Raw genomic sequence first — 27,738 nt, forward strand, 5'->3', positions numbered from 1 at the left:
TCTTAAAACAAACATATTTTAGCTTTTCTATTTGTTATAAAGAACAATAAAATTTGGAAAATATTTTCCATGCATTTATCACTTATTTCTTTCAATGTTAAAATCCATAAAACAACATGATAAATTACATTTTAAAACTGCACTAATTTAAATTATGTGAAATAAACATTTCAGTTCATTATATAAAAAGTATGTATATACATTTTCACAAAAATTATGACTGTCCCTCAGCCATGGAATCATCTGTACCACAACTAATTAAGCTTTTTCATGTTTTTGGCAACCAAGGAGACAACAGCATCAGCGAAAATAAATATTATGAAACTTTACGATGAAAGATTATGATGTATGAATTTTACACACACACACACACACACACACACACACACACACACACACACACACACACACACACACACACACACACACACACACACACACACACACACTAGGGCTGCAACAAACGATTATTTTGATAATCGATTAATCTAACGATTATTAGAACGATTAATCGACTAATCGTCGATTAGTTCGCCGGCTAATCATTAAGTTTGGAACGATTATTCAGCTTTTTCAATTAGTAAAAACACTGAGTTATACATATGCTAACTATAATATAAAAAAAGAAAATCACTTCAGCTTTTGAAATGGTTGTTTTAATGATTCTCTTTAAGTTTTCAGATTTCTGTCCAACTCAAATCACACACAAATGCTCTAAGCATTGGTTAAATATTCTGTTCTCTTTCAATAGAAAAAAAAACTAATAAAAAAACTAATTAGCTGCATTACAGACAAACTTAAACAATTATTATAAGAATAAAAAATTGACAATTGAGCTGAGCTGACAGAGACACTCATTCACCTTTTAATTTACAGAATAAAAAATTAACTGACATGATATTCTTCATAACATCTCCTTTTGTAAGTCTTCATGAATATGGAACAAAATACAAGCAAGTGATAAGACCGTAATAAGTTATAGCCTAGTGTTACAATAATAAAAACAGCCCTGACTCCTAAGCTCGATCAAGCTTTATTCTATGCAAAAATAAATCATCACATTACTGTAATTATATTATTATTGTTAATATTATTGCTATTATTAGTAGTATTGCATTCTCTAAAAAGAGATTTACTGCTAGTTATTTATCATTCACCTCTCACTGGCTAGTCTTGTGCCGGGTTTTTCCTCTTTAAGTGCTTTAACATGCATGTTGTGCTCCCGTGAAAATCAAATACCGCCTTGCATGTATTGCATACGACAGCATTCTTGGTTTGAAGTTTTGTGAAACTTTCACACACCATGCTAGTTCGGATTCGTCTCCACTCCGTCATAATTCGCGCAGAATCGCGCTGTGTTTTCTTCTAATCTACCGCAATAGCATTTGTAACGGCTGCATTACACTCTAGAGCTACAGCGCCGTAGCGGTCAAATCGCGATATTGCAGGCCCTTACATTAGATCAAACGACTACTCGACAACAAAGATATTTGTCTGTCGACAATGTCGACTAATCGTTTCAGCCCTAACACACACACACACACACACACACACACACACACACACACACACACACACACACACACACACACACACACACACACACACGCACACACACACACACACACACACACACACACACACTGTCTATTTCTATGTGTGCGTACTGTATTTCCAATCAAGTTGTAATTATGTACAATTTTCAAGTGTAAAAAAAAAACTTAAATATTATTTATTCAGGATATATAAAATTAGATATATCAAGACAAAGGAGGTGGCCATTTATAAATTACAGAAACGTCTGTCTGTCTATCAGTATGTCTGTGTGTCTGTCTGTCTGTTATTCGCATATCTCTCGAACCGTTAGTCCGATGGATTTCAAACTTGACAGGTATCTTGCTACGGGCACGAGTAAGTGCAGTGCCAAGTTTGACGTTATTTGGATTAGAAATGCAAAATATATTGTTAAATATATATCGGTAAAAGAGGCACACACGGGCTTTTGACGCTCTAGCCACTGGCCACTCCCCCTCTCACACTGCACACTGAGTGAGCACAGCCCAGGACCAGAGACAGAGAGGGTCGAAGAAACCAACAATAACTAAAAACAGACACAAAAACTGATTTTGCACAGGCACTTTAGACTGCTCCCTGAATCGACGCGCTTATTCATTTGTGGATATTAACTGAATCTGTAAGTCAGTTATGCTGTTTACTTCTGAATATTATATTTCATTCTGGTGCGCTTAACGTTATCGCTACTGTGTAATAGTAGCCTATGCCATTCACCAACTAAAAATATCCTATTCAATGCGCTCACAGTCTCTTTCACGGGCATCATTTGTAGTTGCCTATTCACAAGCATAGCATGTTTGCTCAAGCATAGCGTTTTCTCTGAGTTCACTGTGTGCTTTCTACCATGCACAAATAAAAATGTCACTGAACTTTTGCTGAGTAATAGTAACAATGAGCACTCAAACACACCAAACCAACAATTACTAAAAACTAGGGCTGTCAAAAGATTAATCGCGATTGATCGCATCCAAAATAAAAGTTTGCGTTTAAATAATATATGTGTGTGTACTGTGTATAATTAAATTTGTATATATAAATACACACACATGCTTGTATATATTTAAGAAAAATGTGTAATTTATATATAAAAAAATATATTTATATACTGTATAATATAAATTATATATAAATATATACAGTATATGTATGCAAATATTTCTTAAATATATACATGCATGTGTGTGTATTTATATATACAAAATAATTATACACAGTACACACTCATATATTATGTAAACACAAACTTTTATTTTGGATGCGATTAATCGCGATTAATCTTTTGACAGCCCTACTAAAAACACACACAAAAACGGATTTTGCACGAGCATTTTGCACTAGTTTTATAAATCATTCAATCGATCAATCAATCAATAAAATAAATTTGGAGCAAAAGTGCCCATGGAAAAAAACTAAATAGATAAAAATTTACACATATAGTAGTGTATATATATAGTGAACACCCATGTCTGTGTATGTGGCATTATGTTGTACACAGACAGAAAGGACGACAGGTAATATTCAAGATGTGACTGAAATGGGACTGACAAGATAAAAGCTTTTCTTTGAGATCAAGAGCAGAGAGGAAGGGAGGGAGGAGAATTAAGAGATAAGAAAGAGAAGAGATGGGACACTGCATGTCAAAACAAAGGAAGTTCCATGCAACATCTTGTCAATCCTGAGCATGTGCAAGTATATCCATTTTCCTCTGAAGCCCTTCCAAAAATGCACTGTTCAGTGTTCAGGTATTACAGACTAAATGGATGCATGAGAGATTTCACTGCAAAATTACCTCTGCTGATTCTTTTGTACAAAACTTTTGCATTTATACTTGAACATTAACCTGCTCATCCTCTGCATCCAGGCGCTTGTTTGGGCCTTGATGCTTTTGTGCAGAGCTGGTGCTAGTGTGTGTGGGGGGAAGGGAGAGAGAAGCTACGGATACCATTTAATGGACAGCCCAGTGAAGGAGCCCCAGAGTGGGTGAGATAATCAGGCCGAGAGTGCATGTAGGAGAAGCACAGATAATTGAGCGTAGGAGAGGGAGAGAGAGAGAGATGGGAAGGAAAGGTGGGGGTGATTCAGTATAGGAGAATGGACTGGATGCGAGTGATCATTTGCTATTGCCCATTTATGGCGGAACATGACATCTCAGAGAGGGTACAGAGCTCAAGGCTAAAGATTAATCTTCACAAGAGGAAGAGTGCATTTTTGCCCCTGGTAGAAGATTTTAGCCCATGAAAAATGCATGTTTTCGTTTTTGTGTTTAGTGTAGGTAGGAAAAAAAAGACCAGCTCTGGCTTACAGAAGCTTGAATACTTTTGCGAGGACAGTTCATTGAGTTTTGTGTGTGCTTAGATTCTAATTTATGCATGTGGAAAATGATGAAAGCAACATTAGTGGCAAAACAACACACACATAAGCATAACCAGAGTCCAAAATCGACTTTTTTGCCACACCTGGCAATGGAAGAAAATGTTTTGTCATAAATATTGTTTACCGGCCATGAAAATGGATCTTGCATTATTTTCTATTAATATACAGGCCTATTTTTGCCTGTAATAAAGGGGTTTTAAGCAGTTTTTTCCCCCTTGCATATTTGTGACAAACACAACTAAATCGTCAGTGCAACAGCAAAAGAAAAAAAAGAAAAAACATTTTACCTGAGTTGTGAATGCGAGATCGTAGTCTGTATTGAATGTGATGCAATAAAATCTGTGTACCATGAAATAATAGCAAGAATCATTCTATTGAGTTTTCCTTGTGGGCAGCACATAAAAACAAACATACAACACTCCTGACCAGTGTATTCCAATTCCCAAACTAATGACACTTATGAGGTGCTTCTCTGGATGAATAGCTGAGTTATGATGAGTAGATGAGTTATTGCTTTGAATTAGTCTGAAAGATCCTTCACTGAATAAAATCACTCAGATTCAATACCTACTCACTTAACTGTAGTATTCTGAAGTTGTTAAAAATTTTGTGTGAGGGTTTTAAGGAATATTTATAACATACTACTAACTTCCATTAACAAATCTATGATTTCTTTTGCTGGGGCTCTGACGGTTTAGGAGGTGTTCACATTTGTACTGTAGTTTGGTTGTCTTGATCCTTTTGGTCTTGACCAAAAAAGTACATGATACATTGCACACACACAAAGATCTGCTGCAAAAAGACTGTAATGTATCGAACTGTAATGGGCAACGTAGCTCCAAAAATGAGAAAAAACAGGTATGCTTGAGCATTCTGTCCTTTTTAGGGTTGCATCTTGTGACGTCACGTCCTGTTTTTGGTTCGTTTAGATGCTTATGGTTCATCTTGTGTTCATATTTTAGTCAAAACGCAAGGGGAAGGGAAGGGGACCGAGACCCACCTTTTCAGAGGTTTCCGTCTGCGCACCAGGATTCAACAATCAGACCAGAGTTATATCTAATTACTGATTAAACAACTCTCCATCTCCACGTAAAACATGCACGTAAAACATGCACAACACAAAAGTTGTGTGTAGCAAACAGGGTGGGGCCGAGAGCTGTGGGAACAGAGTGAGGGCGGTGGCGCGAGTGTTAACACCTGTGCCACACTGGTCTCGAGTCCCACGAAGGAGCTCAGGAAGGATAAAAGGGGGAGTGATGACAGTGCAAGATGAGAGAGGACCAGGTATGGGACAATTATGTTGTGTTTTATTATGTTTATATGCGGCAGTCATCTGTGAGGGGCTGCTGCTTTACTTTTGTTTTGTTGTTTATGTTTATCTTGTCATTAAAGTTGCGTTGTTCGTTTGCCAGTTCCCGCCTCCTTCACTGAGCCTTTAACATTGTTACATTGTGATTCTCAAACATTGTGTTTCTCATATTTTTGTTTTGGTGGCCAATCAGAGCAGATAAGTAGCTCGTCACATTGACTATGGACATGTTGTATGATTTAAATTTACATCTCCTACTCAGACTCACTTGGTTGTTGTGGCCAGTGATCTCCCGGTCGTGAATAAAACTTAATTTCTACAAAGAGCAACTTGGGAGTCATGTCAGGTATATGATGCACAGCTGAGAGATAGATTCTATGCTCAAAAGACAGCAACAGAACATCTATGTGTGATTTAGGTAGTAAATAGAAATACTAAAGATTCTATGCTCAAAAGACAACAAAAGAAACGTCTCGGTTACTAATGTAACCCTCGTTCCCTGAAGTGACGACCTAATTGGGATTACATCTTCAATCATCTTCGACTGTCTACAGAACGAGCCACTGAACATTGGCGTGCGTGAATTGCGGAAGCAGGTGCACGCACACATTGTTTTTCGCTGAGGAGCCGAGATCATGAAGGCCGTACGGTGATGGTCAGCAACGGTGGCAACCGGACGTTACGTCTTCAGTTCCCTCCTTCAGGGAACGAGGGTTACATTAGTAACCGAGACGTTCCCTATCAGTCGCTCACGTTCGACGTAACTGGGATCCCTATGGAAAACGCCACGGTTGCTGCCACATCCAGCGCCCTACGCAAGACTCTCAGACCCCCAACTGGCTGGGACGGAAGGTCTGCGTAGAGGGAGTTCAAACTGCTGTTCTGTTATACCCCACAGAGTGTAACTCTTGGATAACACTGGGAAGTCATGCCTTTCCAGGGGAGAGGGACGCTGCCTAAGCCACATCCTGCCCGAAGGGAGGTACCATGTGGAGAATACACATATGGACTGGCCGGTTAGTGCCAGTGCAACATATGGAATGTCACTGGGATGGCTCCAGCCTGAGAAAGGGGAGGCTACACCGGACAGTGACGGCAGAGCGGAATCTGCCAAGGGAAAGACACAGGCTCACTGCATGGAGCTGGTTGTGGAAGAATACGCATATGGGATTGCCGCAGGGATCACCACATATGGAACCACCATCCTAGCACAAGTTACACAAGCATAAGAGCACTTGGCCTGGCGTCAGATGCTCCGCAACATCTGACTGCCGAAAGGGGTGCGGAAGTACTCTACAGGGTTCGGCTAAGTGGGGAACTCGACTGGAGCAGAAAAGCGCACGTATCCGCTCCATGTGGAGGGGAGTGGCACAGCAAGCCGACACTAGAGTGGGAACTTTGGTGTTACCGGCTGGTTGAAGCGAGCAGGAGCCGGAACAGGAAGAAACCGGCTCAATACGTAGCCTATAAACCTAGCGAACATGCTAAGTGTCGCCCAGCCCGCAGCCCTACAGATTTTTGTCAGCGAGGCGCTGTGTGCCAGCGCCCAAGAAGAAGCGATACTCCTAGTGGAGTGGGCTCTCAACCCGGGAGGGCAGGGCAGGCCTTGGGCTTCTTAAGTGGGTTTGAGCTTCCTATCCAGTCGGCCATCATCTGCTTGGAGACAGCCTTTCCCTTCTGCTGGCCTCCGTAACAGACGAAGAGCTGATCTGAGGTCATGAGGCTTTGCGTTCTGTCCACATATAGACGCAGAGCACGAACGGGACAGAGAAAAGCCAGGGCTGGGTCTGCCTCCTCCGAAGGCAGCGCTTGCAGGTTCACCACCTGGTCCCAGAAGGGAGTGGTAGAAACCTTGGGCACATATCTGGGCCGGGGTCTCAGGATCACGTGAGAGTTAGCCGGGTAGGTCCCCTACCCTCTTGATGAAGGCCAATGCAACCAGGAGTACTGTTTTACAGGACAGAATTTTTAACTCTGCTGACTGCAAAGGCTCAAAGGGTGGTTTCTGAAGTGCCGAAAGTACCAGAGACAAATCCCAAGAGCAGACCAGGCGGATTTAGTCTCCTCGCCCACATCAGGAACCCGACGATCAGGTTGTGCTTTCCCAGCGACTTACCCTCAACTGCATTATGATGTACGGCGATAGCGGCAACATACACTTTAAGGGTGGAGGGAGACAGCCTTCGCTCCAACCCATCTTGCAGAAAGGAAAGCACAGCTCTGATCGAGCAAGTTCGGGGGTTCTCCTCGTGAAAAGAACAACACTCAATGAACAGGTTTCACTTCAATGCATAGAGGCGCCTCGTAGAGGGGGCTCTAGCGGAAGTGATGGTGTCAACTACCACCTGGGGTAGGTCACATAGAACTTCCGCGTCCCGTCCAGGGACCAGACATGGAATTTCCAGAGGTCTGGACGCAGGTGCCATAGGGTGTCCCGTCTCTGAGAGAGCAGGTTCTCTCTCTGAGGAATGGGCCAGGGAGGGGCTGTCGCGAGGAGCACTAGTCCCAGGAACCAGGTCCGGTTGGAGGGACCTCCAGGGAGTAAAACAGCTGGCAGTGCGACGTGTCCGGGGCGGCAAACAGATCTACATCTGCGGTCCCAAAGCGCCTCCAAATCAGCTGGACCACCTGGGATGGAGTCGCAATTCTCCCGGTAGCACCTGCTGCTGTGAGAGTTCGTCGGCTGCATAGTTGAGCAGGCCATGAATGACATCCTGAAAAGGACGCAGGGTCACACTTCTGTTGCTCTTTCAGTTGAAAACAAAAAAGAGAAAATAAAAATCTTTCCATAGGGAACGCCCTCCGATACCGACACACACACACAGTTTAATGCTGTGAGAACAGCAGTTGTGAGCTATAAGCTCGCGGCCACCGCTGATCGCGCCGTCACACCAAAGTTGGAACAGCGTTAGAAGATTTTTCCAACTTGTAGAGTCTCTTTTTGCAGCACTCGTGAAGTCAAATAACGCGATTCACGCACGCCAATGTTCATTGGCTCGTTCTGTAGACACTCGAAGATGATAGGGCTCCCTGAATTAATCCCAATTATGTTGTCACGTCGACGTTACGTCGAATGTGAATGACTGATAGGGAACAGCTCATGCGTTATTGAGGTAGTGATAGTAGCTTTTTGACGGGACGCCATCATCATACTTCAGGGAAGTATTGTATTAAGAAGTCAGATTTAATTGGTTATTTACGTATTAAATATTTCCACGACAGTCTTGGCAAGCCTAGTCAGGAGGCCTGAGGATCTCCTCCCTTCATTGGCGGGAACAGGAAGTTTTTCTTCCCCTTTTATCACTGATTTAAAATCAGAAGAGGAGAAATTTCCCTTACATTGACCAAAAACCCGCCAGAGAAGGGACAAATCCTTTCACGGCCTTGAAGAACTTGTAAGGTAAGATAGACTACAACTTGCTTTTTGTTTGAATGAAATAGTAGTAATAATAATAATCAGAACTGAGATCTCAGGAATAAAATTATATGAAATAGAGTAAGAAATTTTATATACTTATAATTATATATATTTATATACTGATGTATCATGGAGTATGAATACTGTATTAAATGTCTGAAGTTGGGTGAAGTTGACCAAGAAAATATTGTAATATTACACTTGTATAGAAACCAAATTCCTATTCAAATAAGAATCAGGAGAATTGTGGAAACACATTGAGGCACTGAAAAATAATAATATCACAATCACTACGTCCAATCACAAGTCCTCTGGGTGGCGCAATCTGTTCAACCATCCGTCATGAATCCCGAACCATTCCGGTCGTGGGTTCGAGACCAGTGTGGGGTGACTTTGAAATTGTGTATAAAATTGTCATTTGAACTCCTTTATCATCTGGGTAAAAGCTGTACTAATATTACACACAGCTCTTCTTCTCGTTTCAACCAGATGATCCCACAGTAGCTGCACGGGTCTCAAGCTGTCTGGCGGACATCTCCACATGGATGAAGGAACATCACCTGCAGCACAACCTGCTTCTCGTCCTCCCTGCCAATCCGTCACTACAGCACGACTTCACCATCCAGCTAGATTCATCATCAATCACCCCATCAAGGTCGGTCAGAAACCTTGGAGTAACGTTTGATGACCAGCTGACCTTCACAGATCACATTTCAAAGACAGCTCGATCATGCAGGTTTGCACTGCACAACATCAGGAAGATCAGGTCTTTCCTAACTGAGCATGCAACACAACTTCTCGTCCAGGCCCTGGTCATTTCTAGGCTTGACTACTGTAATGCTCTTCTGGCCGGACTTCCAGCATGTGCAACCAAACCCCTACAGATGATCCAGAATGCTGCAGCTCGCCTTGTCTTGAACGAGCCCAAGAGGGCACACGTCACTCCACTGTTCATCTCTCTGCACTGGCTACCTCTCGCTGCTCGCATCAAGTTCAAGGCATTGACGCTTGCTTACAGATCTGTCACAGGCTCAGCTCCCTCCTACTTTCACTCACTCCTACGAGTCTACATCCCTACCAGACGCCTACGATCGGTCAACGAGCGACGCCTCGTGGTTCCATCACAGAAAGCCACAAAATCACTTTCCAGAACATTCTCATTCACAGTTCCGTGCTGGTGGAACGCACTCCCCACCCTCATCCGGAATGCAGAATCCCTGACAACATTCAAAAGACAGCTGAAAACCGATCTATTCCGTGAGCACTTAACCTCTTAAAAAAAAAAAAAAAAAAAAAAATCCTTTCCCTTTGAAACATCACTTATCAGGCTTATGCTACTCTGAATAATGCCTGAACTTCGTATTTTGAGCACTCCTTGCGTTGTTGTTGTTTTTGCCTCTTCATGATGACTCGCTTAATTTAGTCCTAATTTGTAAGTCGCTTTGGATAAAAGCGTCTGCTAAATGACTAAATGTAAATGTAAATGTACTGTTTTTCTGCAAAGAACTTGCTTGCTTTTATTTATCAGTATCGCAACATTTTTTTCCTACATTTTGCAAAACAGAATTTGCTTGATTTTTTTAATAGAGAATTCTGTCCAATTCCCTTCTGTCCAATCCATGATGAGGAAAAGATTAAACCTGCTGACAGTGACACAGAGACTGATGAGACACTGGCATTGCTATGGAGGGAGGTAAACAAATTCAGAGTCAAGAAGCCCTCAACCTGCTAAAGCTTCAGTTTTCCTGGAGAAGGAGGGCCCATATGCGCGAAGCAACCTTGGAACTTAGAGGAACTCCAAGATGAGGCTGCTGCACTTCCAGACCAAGAAAAAGGGATGGAACTGTTTATCAGAGCAGCGGAGAACAATCGATGCCACATACAAACCCACAGGACGAGACTGGGAAGCTATTTTCAGCAACAAACTCGGTTTGAAATGGACTGAGGTACGTGGAACTGGTGAAGATGTTTTTTTTAACCCAAGAAATATAAATAAATAAATAAATGCTGATGCAGGTTCAGATGGAACTGACACTCCAGGGTGGCAGACTGCTTGAAACAGGATGAGTGCCAGAATGAGGTTGATTGGGGAGCAATCACACACAAAGCAGCTATAGAGGAGGTCACAAACCATCAAGAAGACCACTAGAGTGTGCCATCTCCAGGAGGCTGTTAAGGGGCATTATATTAGTGGAAAACTGCTGCAGAACCATGTCGCGTCTGTGGTGAAAAAGATACTAGTCCAAGGATTGTCCAAGTGAGAGGAAACAACATCTCACACATGAACCATCTCCTCCTCACAAAAGAACCATCTCCACTTTCTCCTAACAGCTCTTGGTTTCCATCAAATGTGAGAAACCATAAATAGGATAAAGGACTTTCATTACCTTTTTGGTGGACACAGGTTTCCTTTGATCACTGCAGAGACCGCTCTAAAACAAACAACAGATGGTTCATCTGGCATACCAGTGGTTGATAAGTTGACTATGCCATTGAGGGTAACAAACAAGCTGAAACAAGTAACACATTCTTTCCTGGTTTCTGAGACATGCCCTGTAAATTTAATGGCTAGTGATGTATTGTCCAATTTGGAATTGATCATTTTTATTTCAAATGATGGTATGGAAGCTCTCACCTATTGTCATGAGCTGTGGGACATGACCGAAAGGATAAGATCCCGGATACAGGCGGCCGAAATGAGCTTTCTCCGCAGGGTGGCTGGGCGCTCCCTTAGAGATAGGGTGAGGAGCTCGGTCACTCGGGAGGAGCTCAGAGTAGAACTGCTGCTCCTCCACATCGAGAGGAGCCAGCTGAGGTGGCTCGGGCATCTGTTACGGATGCCTCCTGGATGCCCTACTGGGGAGGTGTTCCGGACGCTGGAGGGATTATGTCTCCCGGCTGGCCTGCGAACGCCTCGGTATCGCCCAGAAGAGCTGGAGGAAGTGTCTAGGGAGAGGGAAGTCTGGGCATCTCTGCTTAGACTGCTGCCTCTGCGACCCGGATAAGCGGAAGAAGATGGATGGATGTATGGTATTGAAGTGTTCAATTCCGGAGGTGCTTTTATACAAATTACACCAAACTGGTATTACAGTTGGGCTTTAACTCTTTCCTTTGATCCATCTCTGCTTATCAACAAATGTTGCCAGATTTAGAAAAACCACCAAGGAAAAAATTGGATCTTGATTTTATTATGCTCTGTTAAAGGGGTGGTTGAATATGAGTTCACTTTCTAACTTTAGTTAGTGTGTAATGTTGCTGTTTGAGCATAAACAACATCTGCAAAGTTGCAACGCTCAAAGTTCAAAGCAATGGTAGATATTTTCTCCCAGAAATTGCTTTTTAAGGACTACAACAAATGGCTGGTAGGGAATACACAAGCCTCATAAACCCCACCCCTGGAACACGATTTATAGATTATCAAGACAGACTACGCTAATCAATGACTAGAAGATAACTACACATAAGCTAAATAAATTCACCAACTAACCATTCAGAAATGTTGTCTATATGTTGTCACTTCTTCTTGAGTCTCTCCATCTTTCTGACTCCGGTTTGAATATAAAAGGCTAAAAGTTTTTGAAATTTTCAGTGCATGTCTGTGTGAGGTAAAAGGACATGAGCTCTTGAAGCTCCACCCTCTATGCCGGGAGCAGCAGCTCATTTGCATTTAAAGGAGTTTAAATGCTTTTATCGTGCTTGGTTTTGGTGGCATTCCACCTCTTAACTGTGTTTATTCCACATGCAGTGCATGCTCTGCTAATGCAGTCACGAATGGCTCATTTAACTGCTACTCGTTCGCTGCACTGGCAGAACGTCTCGCTGATAATGTCCAGTGTCACACTGAAATGGTGCACCATACTAAATCCATCCACATTGCTACAGTACCTACTGAGGATGACGGAGATCTTCATGACTGTACAACACATTCAAAATTAATTATATTGCTCAAAAACCTACAACTTTCTTTAGAAATTAAAATCTGTAAATGCGCCACACAAGAAAAAGCAATGAACAGCAAAGGATGCTGCACTTAAACATCAACAGCCAATCGTGTTAACCGCATTCACATCTCTGGCGCCCGATTATGTTCAGATACCACCAACGTTGATCGAAATTAAAAATATGGCTACCGATCAGGAGAGAAAACGTTGGTCAGAGGGGGGTGTAAAATGTAAAGATGGGGTATGGAAAGATGCAAAAACAAAAAGCCTTCCCTGCCAAAACAATTGTATCCAAATTTCACAAAGTGGTCTCACGAGGCAGACCACATCTCAATTGGCAATGAATGATCAAATTGGAACTTCCTGGGAGGCACCATGATTTACAGTTGTGGCAGAGAACTGCCACAAAACTCTTACATCTGCGCAGCGAATAATGTGGGTAGACGAAGTAAGCCACAAACTTACTCCGGCCACCCCACACAAGAACTTCCTTTTCAGCACATCATGATGGATTTCTTCGAGTTGACACCATGCCGAAGATATATGTATTGTCTTGTAATTGTTGACATGTTTTCAAAGTGGGTTGAGTATTTACCAAATAGAAAAGCTGATTCTACGGCTGTAGCAAAAGCTTTAATTGGAAAAGTTATCCCAAGATGGGGAGTACCAAAAAGATTGTCCAGTGATAATGGGACACATTTTGTAAATAAATTAATCACAAAATTGGCAAGCGGATTGAGAATAAATTTGAAAACTCATCCACAAAGTGGAGGCTCAGTGGAAAGGGCAAATCAGACTGTAAAAAACAAATAGACTTGATGGCCATGAGAGCCCGAAAAGGGACCAGGACAGACCTCAGCCCACATTACATTTTTACAGGTTTGCCTATGGGAGTGGGAATCAAGCCTCCTCCCCAGGAGGACCTTGCTGCGGTCGATGAACAATTGAGAAAGTACAGTATATGATGTCTTTAACTAAAACTTTCAAATATATCCATTTGCAGGTGAAAGCTGCTTTGCCGGTTTTAGGTGACAAACCCCAACATTCCTACAAGCCAGGACAGTGGATCTGGGTCAAAGACTTCCTGAGGAAGGCGTGGCATTGTCCAAGGTGGTTGGGGCCATGAGATCATCCTGACAACCAACACCAGGGTTTTTCCTGGCTCAAAATGAGGCGGAGGTGGTAAAATCCTAATAATGTATTTTAATAATAAGGTAATTAAATGTTATTTTTCATAGATCATCATATAGCCTAATGTGTTTTCGGCATTATTTTTGTGGGTGGAGGTTGGTATCTCTAGGGGGGTCCGGGGGCATGCCCCCCCGCACGAAATTTTTGTACATTTTAAAGATAAATTCATTAATCTGGTGCACTTTGAGTCACCCAAATCCACTGTTAAAAATAAAAAAATCCACCCGCAAACCACCCATATTCTTTGATTTAGATATCTGCATCTGATCACATTACAATTATTCAAATTCTCAGTGTTAAGCATGATAATATGGTAACATATCACACTGAAGTTGGTTAATTAAAAATTAACAATTTAAGAATTTAAGAATTAAGTTCTTCTTTTGGCAAAATTACATTTCCTTAATAGCCTTAACAGAGGCTTTACTCCCTTCAAACTTAAATTGTCAATGTTTCATTACATCGCTGTTTGAAAACAGAATAATTTTTTGTACCTTTATAAGGTTTTATTTTATTAAATGTTTGCTCCATCTTTCATTTCAAATTCTTAAATTTGATCAATATATTCAATTAAAATAAGACATTAGGCTGTTTCCAATCAAATTAAATAATTTACATTGAAAAATTATAACTGTATTAAATTAGATTATTTTAAATATTTTTGAATACAAATAAGGAATGTTGAAAAGAATGATACTTTATGAAACTAAACCGCCAGTAGGAGGCGGCAGGTGACCGTCTTAATGAGCGAGTCATTGAGTCATTCATTCAAACGATTCGTTCAAAAGGCTGATTCATTCCGAATTAGGCAGTTTATGAATAGGTAATTGAATCTTTGACTCAATCGATTCGTTCAAAACGCTGAATCATTCAGCAATGAAACACGGCTGAGTGTTGCTGTGAGATACGTTACGGTTCTGCTGTGATCTTTGTTTGGAACTATTTTCGCTGCTGAAACAGAACAAAAACAGTCATTGCGTCTCAAATGTAAGTGACTTAATTTTAACTATTTGTTTATTGAACTGTTATGAAATCAGTCTCGGTTTCAATCTTGATGGCATTCAGGAAAACATCACTCGGCAACTTTGTTACCGTCAGTACATTAGGTAGGCCTATATTATTATCAACTATAGGCTATCAATCGCCACTTACATTAGATTAAATAAAACAGAATCATCCTCACGTTTTCAGTGATTCGGAATATTTTTATATTAATTTTTTTTTTTAATCAGGGCATTTGTCCGGATGGGCTACAATTCTCTCTCACTTTTCCCTTCAAAAAAGAAAGAAAGAAAAACACACGTGTCCCGGACAAAGTATATGGTCCCAGACAAGCGTTATTGTCGAGTCCTCCTGATATGTTTTCCTTGGTTTTCCATGAAGAGAATTACGATGTTGAAAACGAAAGTAAAGTGACGCACGTTCATTGCGTTTTACCGAGTTCCGTGTCTTTATTAAACTCAACACAAAATTATTTATCTGTCATTCACCCTCGATTAATTGGAATGGAATGTTTGTATTACTTATCCGCGCACTGCGCGCAGCAGTAGCACTATACGGTTTGAGAATGGACACAAGCGGTAACCGCAACAGAACCGTCACGGTGGAAAAAGTGTATCTGACCATGTGACTGTCTGTCCGAGTTTTGTCGAGAGCCGGAGGCGGCACGAAATTTGACGGAGGCGGCCGCCTCATAATTCTCTATGCAGCCATCAAGGATGGCGAGCGTGATATCTGAATTCACGTGTCGCACTGCAAACCTCCCCAACCTGACGGCACGCAAACTGAATCGAGGAAATACACCAGCCGAAAAGAAATCACAACATCTTGGAGGAAGAAAATGCTGAGACATCTATGGGACCGGCCAGACAAGCATGGGGTCTGAGATCAACCGTGGGCCAGCAAATTATTCTGATTAGTGTGACAACAATAGTCTCTATTCAAGTAATTTTGATTATCTAAATTTTTAGGATTAATTTTGTTAAAAGTTTGTTTTACGCCTTTGTTACTTACTCTGCTTATCATAGCACTTGTAGTTTTATATACTGCTATATGTATTCATGCACTAATGAGAAAGTTAAGAAGTGTTAAGCAAGCAAGAAGGACAGTGTGTGTACAAATGATTAAGTTGGAGAAAAATGTCTTTGATATTTAGAGAGCAGAGAGAAATGTTGACATCAGAGAATTTTAGAAAGAAACTGTAAGTAGGGGAATATGAAGGTCAAAATTAGGTCATTTTATTGAGAATGTGATCGTGTAAAAACGATCAGAGGGAGGAATGTGATATAAATATTTTATGTAATGGGTATTTTCAACATTAAATGTACAGAGAAATGCAGACTAAGGATGCTCAGGTCAAAGCCATATATACTTAACCAAAAAGGGCTTAACACAGTAGAACTAACAGTCATATGATTAGCTTAGATCATTACAAACCAATCACCAGAACAAATCACAGTGAGAAGACTTGAGTGACATTGATTTTTACTCAACTGTATGATTTAAATGTACATGTACTGTATCTTTTTATTCAGGAGACTCATTTGGTTGTTGTGGCCAGTGATCTCCCGGCCGTGAGTAAAACTTCATTTCTACAAAAAGCAACTTGGGAGTCGTGTCAGGTATATGCTGCACAGCTGAGAAATAGATTCTACGCTCAAAAGACAACAACAGAACATCTATGTGTGATTGAGGTAGTGAATAGAAATACTAAAATTCTACACTCAAAAGACAACAAAAGAAACAGCTCGTGTGATTAACGTAGTGATAGTGGCTTTTTGACAGGACGCCGTCACCATACTTCAGGGAAGTGATGTATTAAGAAGTCAGATTTAATTGGTTATATTCGTATTCAATATTTCCACGACAGTGGCCTAATATGAGGAATATTTCACATATGTGTTACCACATGGGGATCTGGAGAAGGGAAAAAAACATCAGCAAACTGGCATAGAAATTTGCTTTATTTACTCTGCAAAGCCAATTTTTACTTGCAATTGGCACTCAACAAGTGTTAATTTGGAACCCTGCACAGCTGAATATTCGGGCACTTCTCTAGTGAGTGATACAATTAATGTGCAATATGTAAATTTCTATTTATACATGCTACCTGTACAAGTCCATCTGTGCGATATGCAAATTCAGTATTTTTAACTTTTATTTGACATTTCTATATCTTTATACTCATACTAGCTGTACAGATCCATCTGCTCTACAAATACTCATTCTCTGCTTCACAAACCTATATATAGCAACTCTCTGTAGACATACCACTCAGTGTAGACATACCACTTAATACAATCTGTAAATATATTTTTCTTCTGTTAATCAGCCTGCAATTACAGCAAGTTTCTGTTATCAGTTCAAATTCCTTGTGTGGATGAACTTCAACCAAAACTCATTCTGATTCTAAAACATGCATATATGCATTGAAACTAAAATAATTAAGGCTGAGAGACATTGATTTTACAAGAAATCTTCCACAGAGTATTACTGCTACACAATTGGATCAGGGGGTTCATCCATTGGTGCATAAGAACTAAAAAGAGAGCAACATAGTGAAACACAGCAGAAGGCTTTTCTGTGATGTACAATTAAAGCGATTCACTGTATGCCCCTGAATGCGAGATCAAAGCAGAGCGCATCAGTATGCAGAACAGGGTGCAGTATTGATTTTTGAGCTATTCCGAGGGCTCATGTAAACACAGGATCATTTAGAATGGGGATGTCTTCCACAAAAGCACACATGAGACTCCAGTTGAACCATATTGAATACAAGCATTATTGCTCTAGCCATGCCTGTTTAGAATTTAGAGGTCAAGAAAGATTTATGACATGCCACATGCTTATCATCCACAACCAGAAATGGTGCCGTTTTTTCATAACACGAAGCAAAATGAAGGTCAGGTAGCACCACATCACGTCTATACGAGGGGTCTATCCCTCTGTTGATCTCAGCCTTCCTGATGCAGCATAAATCTGATAAGTGCACCTGAAAGAATCGCTAAACAGGATTATTCCCCGATAGGCCACTATGCCCCATGCGGTCTATTCTGAGAGAGTTCACGGAGTGCCAGGAGACCACAAGCCTGAAGGATTATACAAATAAAAAAGGATAGAGGCTGAACGACAGCTATGGTAAGCTAAAAAACTGAACTCATTAATATTGAACTTTGGAGGGACCAGGTGAATTTTAATACCAAATATAATACAAAAATTCTATGGCAAGCCTGAAGCATACTGTGCCCTTCATGTGGAACGTACCAACCATAACACATTTTTATTTGAAAACTTGATGTGTGTGCATGTATACATTGCTGTTTATATGGCTTTATTTATTTGATCAAAAACATGTGTGCAGCTTAATATTTTTGTGGAAACCATGATATATTTTCTTTTAGGATTCTTTGAGGCCTAGAAAGTTCAAAAGAACAGCATTTATTTGAAAATATTATTTTGTCACTATTGATCAATTAAATGCATCCTTACTATGTATGTATGTATGCATGTATGTGTATATGTACAGTATGCAAAGCAGTGCTTAAGGTTAAAAACCTAAACATTATTGTAAAATGATAAAATGAATTTTTTTTCCAAAACAATAAAATAAAATAAAATTACACCAGGGCTTACGCTTGAAAATATAATGAAAAATAGTGAAATTCTGTAGTGAAAATGATAACATCACTAGACTGAAATGACTGACTATCTTGACAAACCTGAGATTATATAAATATTGTACACTCTGGACTTGATTCTCATTAAAGGATTATATCAGAGTGACAATGAAAATTATGCACTTCTTTCAAAATAATTGACACATGGGAATAAACTATGTGATGCTGGACAATTAGTACTGAGAGAAGGAGTTGCCCAAACATGTAATCTTTTATTGAACATTGTCAATTTAACATTTTTGACAGCATTTACCAATGTAATTAAACGTGCTAAAGGGACAGATCTTTAAAAAATGAAAATTCCTTCATCATCAACTCACCCTCCAAAAACAATAAGTACCATGTCACTCATGTGCTGCTTTCCAAATCCTTTAGAGCCATATAATAGCATTGTATAAGGAACAGAACAGAATGTAAAATGCTATATACTAACAATCATAGTATTTTTTGTCCTTTAGGAGCTTGACAGCCACTTGTCATCACCCAATTTTGTATGAAAAAATTGTTTGAAAAGAAGCCACACATTTTTTGTTAATTCATTTTATATTCCACAAAAATATACCATACACATGATATGAGGAGTAGATTATGTCAAAAAATTTTAATGGCTGTAAGTGACAGTCTCATTTAAAGGGTTCTAGTCAAGTCTGGCACACTATAAACACTACAAGAGGAGATTCCAAATGTGTGGGACCTCTCCACAAAAATAGCGCATTTCTGCAAGGCATAGATAAAATAGAAGGATAAATTACTTGGATTTTAGTGCTTAAGAGGCACTTTTTAAGTTAATAAAGAGTCTTTAGAAAGTTTAAGAGTATTAAATTAAGTAAATAAATAAAAAAAGTACATTAATTTGAGCTCAAGAGGTCTAGATGCATGAAATTATACACTATAGTACATACACTTTATATTCATCAAAAAAATCCTGAAAAAAAGAAAAAGGGTTTCCACAAGAATATTACATAGCTAGTACAACTGTTTTCAATATTGATAATGAAATTATGTTTTTCATGTTTTTCATTATATATTTCTAAAAAATCAGGTGAGTAATGTCTCCTGAAATTTCAGCTTTGCAATCACAGGAGTAAATACAATTTTAAAATATATTAAAATAGAAAAACAGTTATTTTAAATTGTAACAATATTTCACAATATTTCTGTTTGTACTGTATTTTTTATTAAATATATGCAGCCTTGGTGAGCATGAAATACTAACTGGTGAGCATAAAAGACAACCCCAAACTTTTGAATGGTAGTGTATGTAATCTTTTACGCTTTTGCCACTTCAACTACACCATTTTGTGTTTTCGTAAAAAAAAAAAAAAAAAAAGATCTATGCCATAAAAAAGCTGACGTATTCTTCATTGACTGACTGGATGATTAGCAGGTTAAGAAACCTTTTGAGGACACTAGAACACGCTAAACTTTTTGACAAGGCAAGGCCTATAACAGCACATTAGCATTTTAATGCAATAAAAATTCAATATGAACCAGAAATAAAATGGCACAGTGCATTTATATTGAAAACGCCTCGGTTACGACTGTAACCTCGGTTCCCTGAAGAGGGAACGAGCGTTGCGTCGAGTTTGACGCTATGGGAACGCTTTGCGTGATGATGTCTTGAAGCACATGTAAAATCAGTCCAATGGCGTGGCGGAGCGTCAGATGCGGGTGACGTCACGTACCAGGAAACTATAAAGCCTGCTTGAAAACAGAGAGCGACAGCTTCGTAAAAAGTCTGAAGTAGCCGCTGACAGGCATGAAGGAGATATGGCAAGGTGACGCAACGCTCGTTCCCTCTTCAGGGAACCGAGGTTACAGTCGTAACCGAGGCGTTCCCTTTCAAGGGAACTCGCGTTGCGTCGAGTTTGACGCTATGGGAACGTCTATACCAACGCCTCCATAGCTACAAATGTCTGTCCTGTGTGAAATCTGGTGAGCAGCACTAGGAAGACAAAACATGAGACCCTGGAGCAGAGTCTAGATCCAGAGAGTAGAACCTGACGAAAGTGTGTGGTGAGGACCAGCCTGCCGCATCACAAACGTCCTGTAACGACACTCCTGAAATAAGGGCCTTAGAGGCCGCCATACTCCTCGTAGAGTGCGACCGGACAGCCAAAGGAGAAGGCTGTCCAGCCGCCTCATAAGCAAGTGAGATAGCCTCGACCACCCACTTGCTCATCCTTTGCTTAGACACCGGACCTCCTTTGTTAGGGGACCCAAAGCATACAAACAACTGATCACTTTTGCGCCACAGGGCAGCTCTGTGGACATAGGCGTCTAACGCCCGAACTGGGCAAAGCAAATTATTAGCCTCCTGGTCCGCATTCTGAAAAGGAGGAGGACAAAAGGCCTGCAGAACAATAGGTCTGACCACATTAGTGGGGACCTTGGGGATATAACCCGGTCTCGGATGTAGAAAAGCTTTAACCATACCCGGTGCAAACTCTAAGCATGACGGAGCAACCGACAATGCTTGCAGATCCCCAATTCTCTTGAGAGAAGAAATAGCCAGAAGGAAAAGAGCTTTCAGGGTTAGAAACTTCTCAGGAACCTCCTCAATGGGCTCAAAGGGGGCCAGGGATAAGCATTGTAGCACAATGGACAAATCCCAAGGTGGCACCCTAGAGCGAACTGCAGGCCTCAGCCTCCAAGTGCCACGAAGGAAACGAGATATTAAAGGGTCTTTCCCCACAGGAATTCCACCCAAAGGAATGTGGTAAGCACTTATGGCCGCCACATAAACCTTTAAAGTGGACGGGGTCAGACCTGCCGTGAACCGGTCCTGCAGGAACTCCAGCACTGTACCAATTGGGCAGTTAACTGGGTCCAACCGACGGTCACTACACCAAGAAGTGAATACTCTCCACTTCAGGGCATAAAGTTTCCTCGTGGAGGGAGCTCTGGACTGCAGAATGGTCTCAACAACCTCAGTTAAGAGACCTGACTCTATGAGCTGGGCCCCCTCAGAGGCCAAGCCCACAGGTTCCACAGTTCTGGGCGGGGGTGGAATATTGAACCCCCTGCTTGGGACAGAAGGTCCCTCCTGACAGGAAGCTCCAGAGGATGCCCGTCGAGGAGGGACACAAGATCGGGAAACCATACTCTGCCCGGCCACCGCGGGGCTATAAGAAGCAGGCAAATCCGGTCCCTGCGAACTCTCTCTAGAACTCCCGGGAGCAGAGCAACTGGGGGAAAGGCGTACAGGCGTAGCCTCGGCCATGCCTGTACCATAGCATCCAGTCCGAGAGGAGCTGGATGCGTGAGGGAGAACCAAAGTGGACAGTGAGACGTCTCTCGAGACGCAAACAGATCCACTTGTGCTAGGCCAAACTCCCTCCATATCAACTCCACCACCTCGGGGTGGAGCCTCCATTCCCCGGGCCTCGGCCCCTGTCTCGACAGAGTGTCTGCTCCTATATTCTGGACCCCGGGGATGTAGGCTGCCCTGAGTGACAGCAACTTCCCCTGGGACCACAAGAGGATATGGCGTGCCAGATTTGATAATGGGCGCGAGCGCAAACCCCCTTGGTGGTTGATATAGGTGACTACCGACGTGTTGTCTGTATGCACTAACACATGGTGCCCCCTGAGATCTGTGATGAAGCTCCTCAGAGCCCGGAAGACAGATAACATCTCTAGGCGATTGATATGCCAGGAACGATGATGTCTTCCCACAGACCTTGAGATGAGCGACCCTCTAGGATCGCTCCCCAACCCGTGAGGGAAGCATCCGTCGTTAGCAGTTTGCGACGACAAGGAGCTCCCAACACTGGGCCCTGGGACAGGAACCAAGGTTTCTTCCACATAACCAGGGCACGTAAGCATCGCCGCGTGACCTTGATTGTGCGAAATGGGTTGCCCCTCGGGGAAAACCCCCTGGTCCTGAGCCACCACTGCAGGGGCCTCATGTGTAGCAGTCCAAAAGGTATCACGTTGGAAGCTGCTGCCATGAGACCCAACAGTCTCTGAAACTGTTTGACAGTGAGTAGCTGGCCTAGCTTTACACTTTTCACAGCTGCAAGGATGGACTCTATACGTGGCGGTGACAGGCGCGCCTGCATCGACACTGAATCCCAAACTACGCCTAGAAAAGTGGTCCTCTGGAGTGGAGAAAGCACACTCTTCTTGGCGTTCAGCCGTAACCCCAACTCTTTCATGTGGGCGAGAACAACATCTCGATGTTGAACCGCCAACCGATGCGACTGAGCTAAAATCAACCAATCGTCGATGTAGTTCATGATGCGAATACCCTGGAGGCGCAGGGGCGCCAGAGCTGCATCCATGCATTTGGTGAAAGTGCGGGGTGATAAAGCTAGGCCGAATGGAAGTACTCGATATTGCTATGCTTTGCCCCCGAAAGCAAACCTCAGGAACTTCCAATGACACGGACGGATGGAAATATGGAAATATGCGTCCTTGAGGTCTATCGTGACAAACCAGTCCTCGGACCTGATCTGTGGCACGATCTGTCTCAATGTTAACATTTTGAACTTGAGCTGCATGACTGACTCGTTCAGAACTCGAAGATCTAAAATGGGACGCAATCCCCCGTCCTTCTTCGGAACTATGAAATACCGGCTGTAAAACCCGGTTTCCCTGTTGGAGGGAGGTACATATTCTATGGCCCCTTTCTCTAACAGAGTGTTTACTTCCTGTTCCATAACCAGAACCTGCTCGGGACCCATCACTGTGGGCAGGACCCCCATAAACCGAGGTGGGCGTTTCTTGAATTGTATCTGATACCCTTTTTCCACGGTCTGCAGGACCCGACGAGAAACATTTGACAGTAGCTTCCACGCTGTCAGAGATTCTACTAAAGGTACCAGCCTCTCGAGACTGGTTTCTGGATCTTGTTGTTGAGTAGTCAATTCGTCGCCCTGTAACGGCGCACCGGCAGGGAACGACCGAACAGACTGCTCTAACACCCTCCTCGGAGGGGGCGGACATCCCGAGGCCACTACGTTTCCGGGTGGTCCTTCGGATATGTGCTCGCCGGAGACCGCTGCGCCCTGTAACACCGGAGGTGGCAGGGTTGGCAGAACGGTCCCCTGAGGGTACCGAAGGGAGACGGGCACCGTAAAAAGAGGTGTTGACCGCTGCACTTCGGGGGGGACTACCCTCATTTGTCCTGAGCCCTCGGACGTCAGGACTTTTTCCCAGCAGCCTTCTTGGCGGTAATAACGGTCCTCAGATCCGTTCTACCCCTCGAAGGCTGCTGGGTTTGAGCGTGCCCTCCGTGTCCCCGTGGTTTATGTGGGGGAGCACGGGTGGACACGCTCTGTTTTTGAGTTGCACGATGTTGAGTGTTCTTTTTAGATGAGTGAGGCTGCTCCCGCTCAGCAGCCTCATGAAAAGATCGGCGGGGGAGAAGTTTTTGCAAAGCAGCTGCCTGCTTAGATGCTTCCTGAAGCTTATCAACAGCAGCAGAAACAGCGTTGCCAAAGAGACCATGCGTAGAAACAGGAGAATCCAACAGAACATTTTTCTCTTTGTCTTTAATATCACTGAGGTTGAGCCACAGATGCCTCTCAGTGGCCACCAGGGCTGCCATAGACCGCCCGATTGATTTAGCGGTCTCCTTGGTGGCCCTGAGAGACAGATCTGTGGCTCTGCGTAGTTCAGCAACAGCCTCAGGACTAATACCCCCGCCCTCATCCACATCACTCAATAATTCAGCCTGATAAGCCTGCAGCAGTGACATAGTATGAAGACACGCTGCAGCCTGACCAGAAGCTGAATAAGCCTTGCCCACCAGAGAAGATGTTACTCTGAGGGGCTTATTAGGCAACGCCGGAGCTTTTAGTGAAGATGCCGTTGCTGGAGAGAGATAGCTCGCAAGCGTCTCTTCCACCCTCGGCATCTCCCCATAACCATGCTCTTTATACCCAAATATAGCAGAATAATTTGAGGTTTGTGAATTAAAAACTCTATAAGAAACTGGTCTCTCCCACGATCTCGACACCTCGGTGTGGAAATCGGGGAAAAACGGCAGATTTCGACGTTGTGGTTGTGCACGTGAGGGCAGGAAGCGTTCGTCAAGTTTACTTTTTGAACGAACGTCCTGTTTATCAGATGGCCATTCAATACATAATCTATCAACTGCTCTCGTCACTACATCCAGCAATTCTTCAAATGCATGAGACTGAGGTGGGGCTTCCTCAGACTCAGCCTCAACACTAACAACATCCAGTTTCTCAGAACTGGACAATTGCAGTGTTTGTTCTATCATCGGGGCGAAAGAAACCGCAGCGCGTGCTTCCGAATCCTGATGACAGACATCGGGTCTATCAGGTAAGGGCTAAGATAGGGCAGAGCCCGTCTCAGACCCCGCTGATAGATCCATTTGCGAACCCCAGGACTGAGATCGCCGCTGTGCCTCGGCAGCAGCGGGACCCGAGCCCTGGGGAACGCGAGCTTCCCGGAAGAAACTCAGCCGGGATCGGAGCGAGCGCATGGACAGCGCCTCGCAATGCACACAGCCAGCACCCTCGAGTGCTGACTGGGCATGCTCCTCTCCCAAACAAACAATGCACAGAACGTGAGTGTCCCTACCCGTAATATAACGTGGGCAGGGATGCACACACATTCTGAACTGTTCGCTGGACATAATTGCTTTCAGTGACAAGACAACAGTAAATAGACAGAGACAGATTTCACATAGAGCGCTACTGAAGACACAGAAGCTGTCGCTCTCTGTTTTCAAGCAGGCTTTATAGTTTCCTTGTACGTGACGTCACCCGCATCTGACGCTCCGCCACGCCATTGGACTGATTTTACATGTGCTTCAAGACATCATCACGCAAAGCGTTCCCATAGCGTCAAACTCGACGCAACGCGAGTTCCCTTGAAAGGGAACCCAGTCCTGACACAAAAATGCAGATATGTACAACTAAAAATAAAAAGTAAATATGGATTATAAAAATATATCTTCATAATTTCATTGCAGAACATATTTGAGGTAAACAACCTAATTATAACCGTTTCCATTCTAAGCAAGCACATGTCCATGGGCAATAACTCTCTCTCTCACGCTGATGCTAATTTTGGTCAAAAAGGCCCTGTTTGCGATAATAATCAGTATTCATGCACCATGCATGCTTGGCATATGTTCTCCCATATGCTTGGAATCCACTGCAAGGATTCGGAACGCAGCGTTGTAACAGTTCACAAGAAAAACACTGACAACACTATTCCATCACATTTGCCAGATTAGTTCACATTGGAGATAAAATGAGTTTCATTTGTGATGCTGGAAAGACAAAAAAACTAGTATCTTGATCTGCTGACAGCGGTAATTGCTTTGTTTTGTAGACACAAAAAATTAGGAATGTGAGTCTCAGAGGAAGAAAAAAAAGCAATGTCAAACTAATGACATCCAACTAATAACCTCATTTGTTGATATGGTGAATGAGACACAGTTGGGCAGGATATTAGAGCTATAGTTATGCTCTTAAACATGATTATGCTCTAAAAAAGCCCTGTAACTAAGCTAATTTGGAGGTATGAAGAATGAGATCATGAGAAGACAATTGAATGTGGACAGTGTCAAATTGAGATTCTCAGAAAGCTCTCTGTGAAAGGATTTTTGTTTGAAATATTTTACTTTGGATATGTACTTGAATTTCTTTTTTGTAAAAGTCACATCATAAAAGCGCTTAATCTACCAACCAGGAATCAGGTTATGATTATATACCTATAGGGTACCTCAATGTATAGAAACAAAAAGTCAAATCATTTAAGGTTGCACTTTCTTCTAAAGAACAACTTCAGTACAATCTATGTGACAAAACATCAAGGGGAACATAAATCATAACTTCAGTGTTGTGGCCTGAGCTCTCAATAAAAAAAAAAAAAAAAAAAAAAAAAAAAAAAAAATTATGAAGCACACTCTATTCCAACGAATAAATCCCAATAGCACAAATGGTTCATAAATCTCACTTTGTGTGGAAGCTGTCTGAACTATTTGTCAGAATGGTTACCGATAAGAGACAGGTTGGTTTTCAGTGGAATCAAAAGCATGTCTGAATGCAGCTGCTATTTTAGCCAACATGCAGAGAAACACAAAAGTGTTGGCAGTGTGTTTGGAGAAATGCGCATACTGTGTGTGAAGTAGGGATTGATTTTCACAGTCAATTATAGCCATTTTTAGCGCAGTTGTAAATGTGTAAAGAAAGGCCAAAATGTTTCAAAATCATGCAAGGGAACTATGAATAGGTATTGACAAGCATCTGGTCGGCAAAGATCTAACATCCCCTCCTGTTTCCATTCTGGCAAGTATGAAATATCTCACACATACAAAGTAAAGAATGGATTTAATAGCTATTGAACAATGTTTTAATTTTATACATATACAGGGAAGACTGGGGCTAATAGTCACAGTTTTTACACAAAGGTGGGCCCAAATTTTTTTGCAGACACGTATCCTAAATTCTTATTAAACAGCTATTAAACTTAAATCAAATCCCACCATTATTGGCCAGGATAAAAAATAACATTGTTTTGTGACAACATGCCCCTAGAGCAGAGGCAATAAGCTGTCACAATAGATCCCGCCATTATAGGCTTTTTAAAGAAAAAATAATCAATAAAACAATTATGAAAAACAAAATGATCAACAAATGTTGTAATTAATAAATGAAAATTACAACATACATAAGTCATGTAACACCTGAAATTTACAAGAAAATACCCTCGTCTCGAAAGCCATTTGAAAACCAATTGCCTCGGTCTTCCCTTGTGCATACTCATATACATTTCTATATATCATTACATTTGCATACCGTATGTATTGCTTCTTTCTGAATACCCATAATCCAACCCTCCTGTGAAGAGATGTCAAAACATAATTAGCATTTATCAATTCATTTATAGTCTTTGTCAAATAAGTAGTGCACCTGTTGTGAGGAATTCAAACTGTCCTCTCTCGGCCAAGTCGCTCAACTAGGACATCACAAAATTAACTAGATAGAAATACAATTTGGAACTTGGAACAAAACAAGAACAGTGGGACGTCGAGACAGTTTATCTCAGCGATTGATACTGCCGCTACTGCAGTGGACCATGAAATTGTCATTTGTTCTGCAAGCGTTGCATCAAATGAAAGTTAAGGGCTACACACTGGCAAAGGTCTAAACTCTGGCAGTGAGAGGACCCCATGGCTAATTATATCCATTCCATACAAATGGTATACCTACTAATACAGTGGCATATCTGAATGGAGTATGAAAATGCATTAAGATCTGTAACGTTGAA

The 27,738-nt window shown here is 42.0% G+C and overlaps 1 protein-coding gene across 2 annotated transcripts in view; it reads right to left on the reverse strand.

Moving 5' to 3' along the window:
* negr1 (neuronal growth regulator 1) overlaps window positions 1-27,738 on the reverse strand; it is a 163,228-nt gene that overhangs the window by 30,203 nt on the left and 105,287 nt on the right. The window contains exon 8 of one of the 2 annotated variants that reach the window (XM_081381399.1): window positions 26,782-27,308. The exons of the other annotated variant lie outside the window; for it this stretch is intronic. Within the exon in view, the coding sequence (XP_081237525.1) occupies window positions 27,253-27,308 (56 nt within the window). The 3' untranslated portion in view covers window positions 26,782-27,252. Of the gene's footprint in view, window positions 1-26,781; window positions 27,309-27,738 lie in introns of those variants that run through there. 2 annotated transcript variants of the gene reach the window in all.

This window comes from Scardinius erythrophthalmus (assembly GCF_964197995.2).
Source record: "Scardinius erythrophthalmus genome assembly, chromosome: 12".
In the NCBI taxonomy this organism is placed as follows: domain Eukaryota; kingdom Metazoa; phylum Chordata; class Actinopteri; order Cypriniformes; family Leuciscidae; genus Scardinius; species Scardinius erythrophthalmus.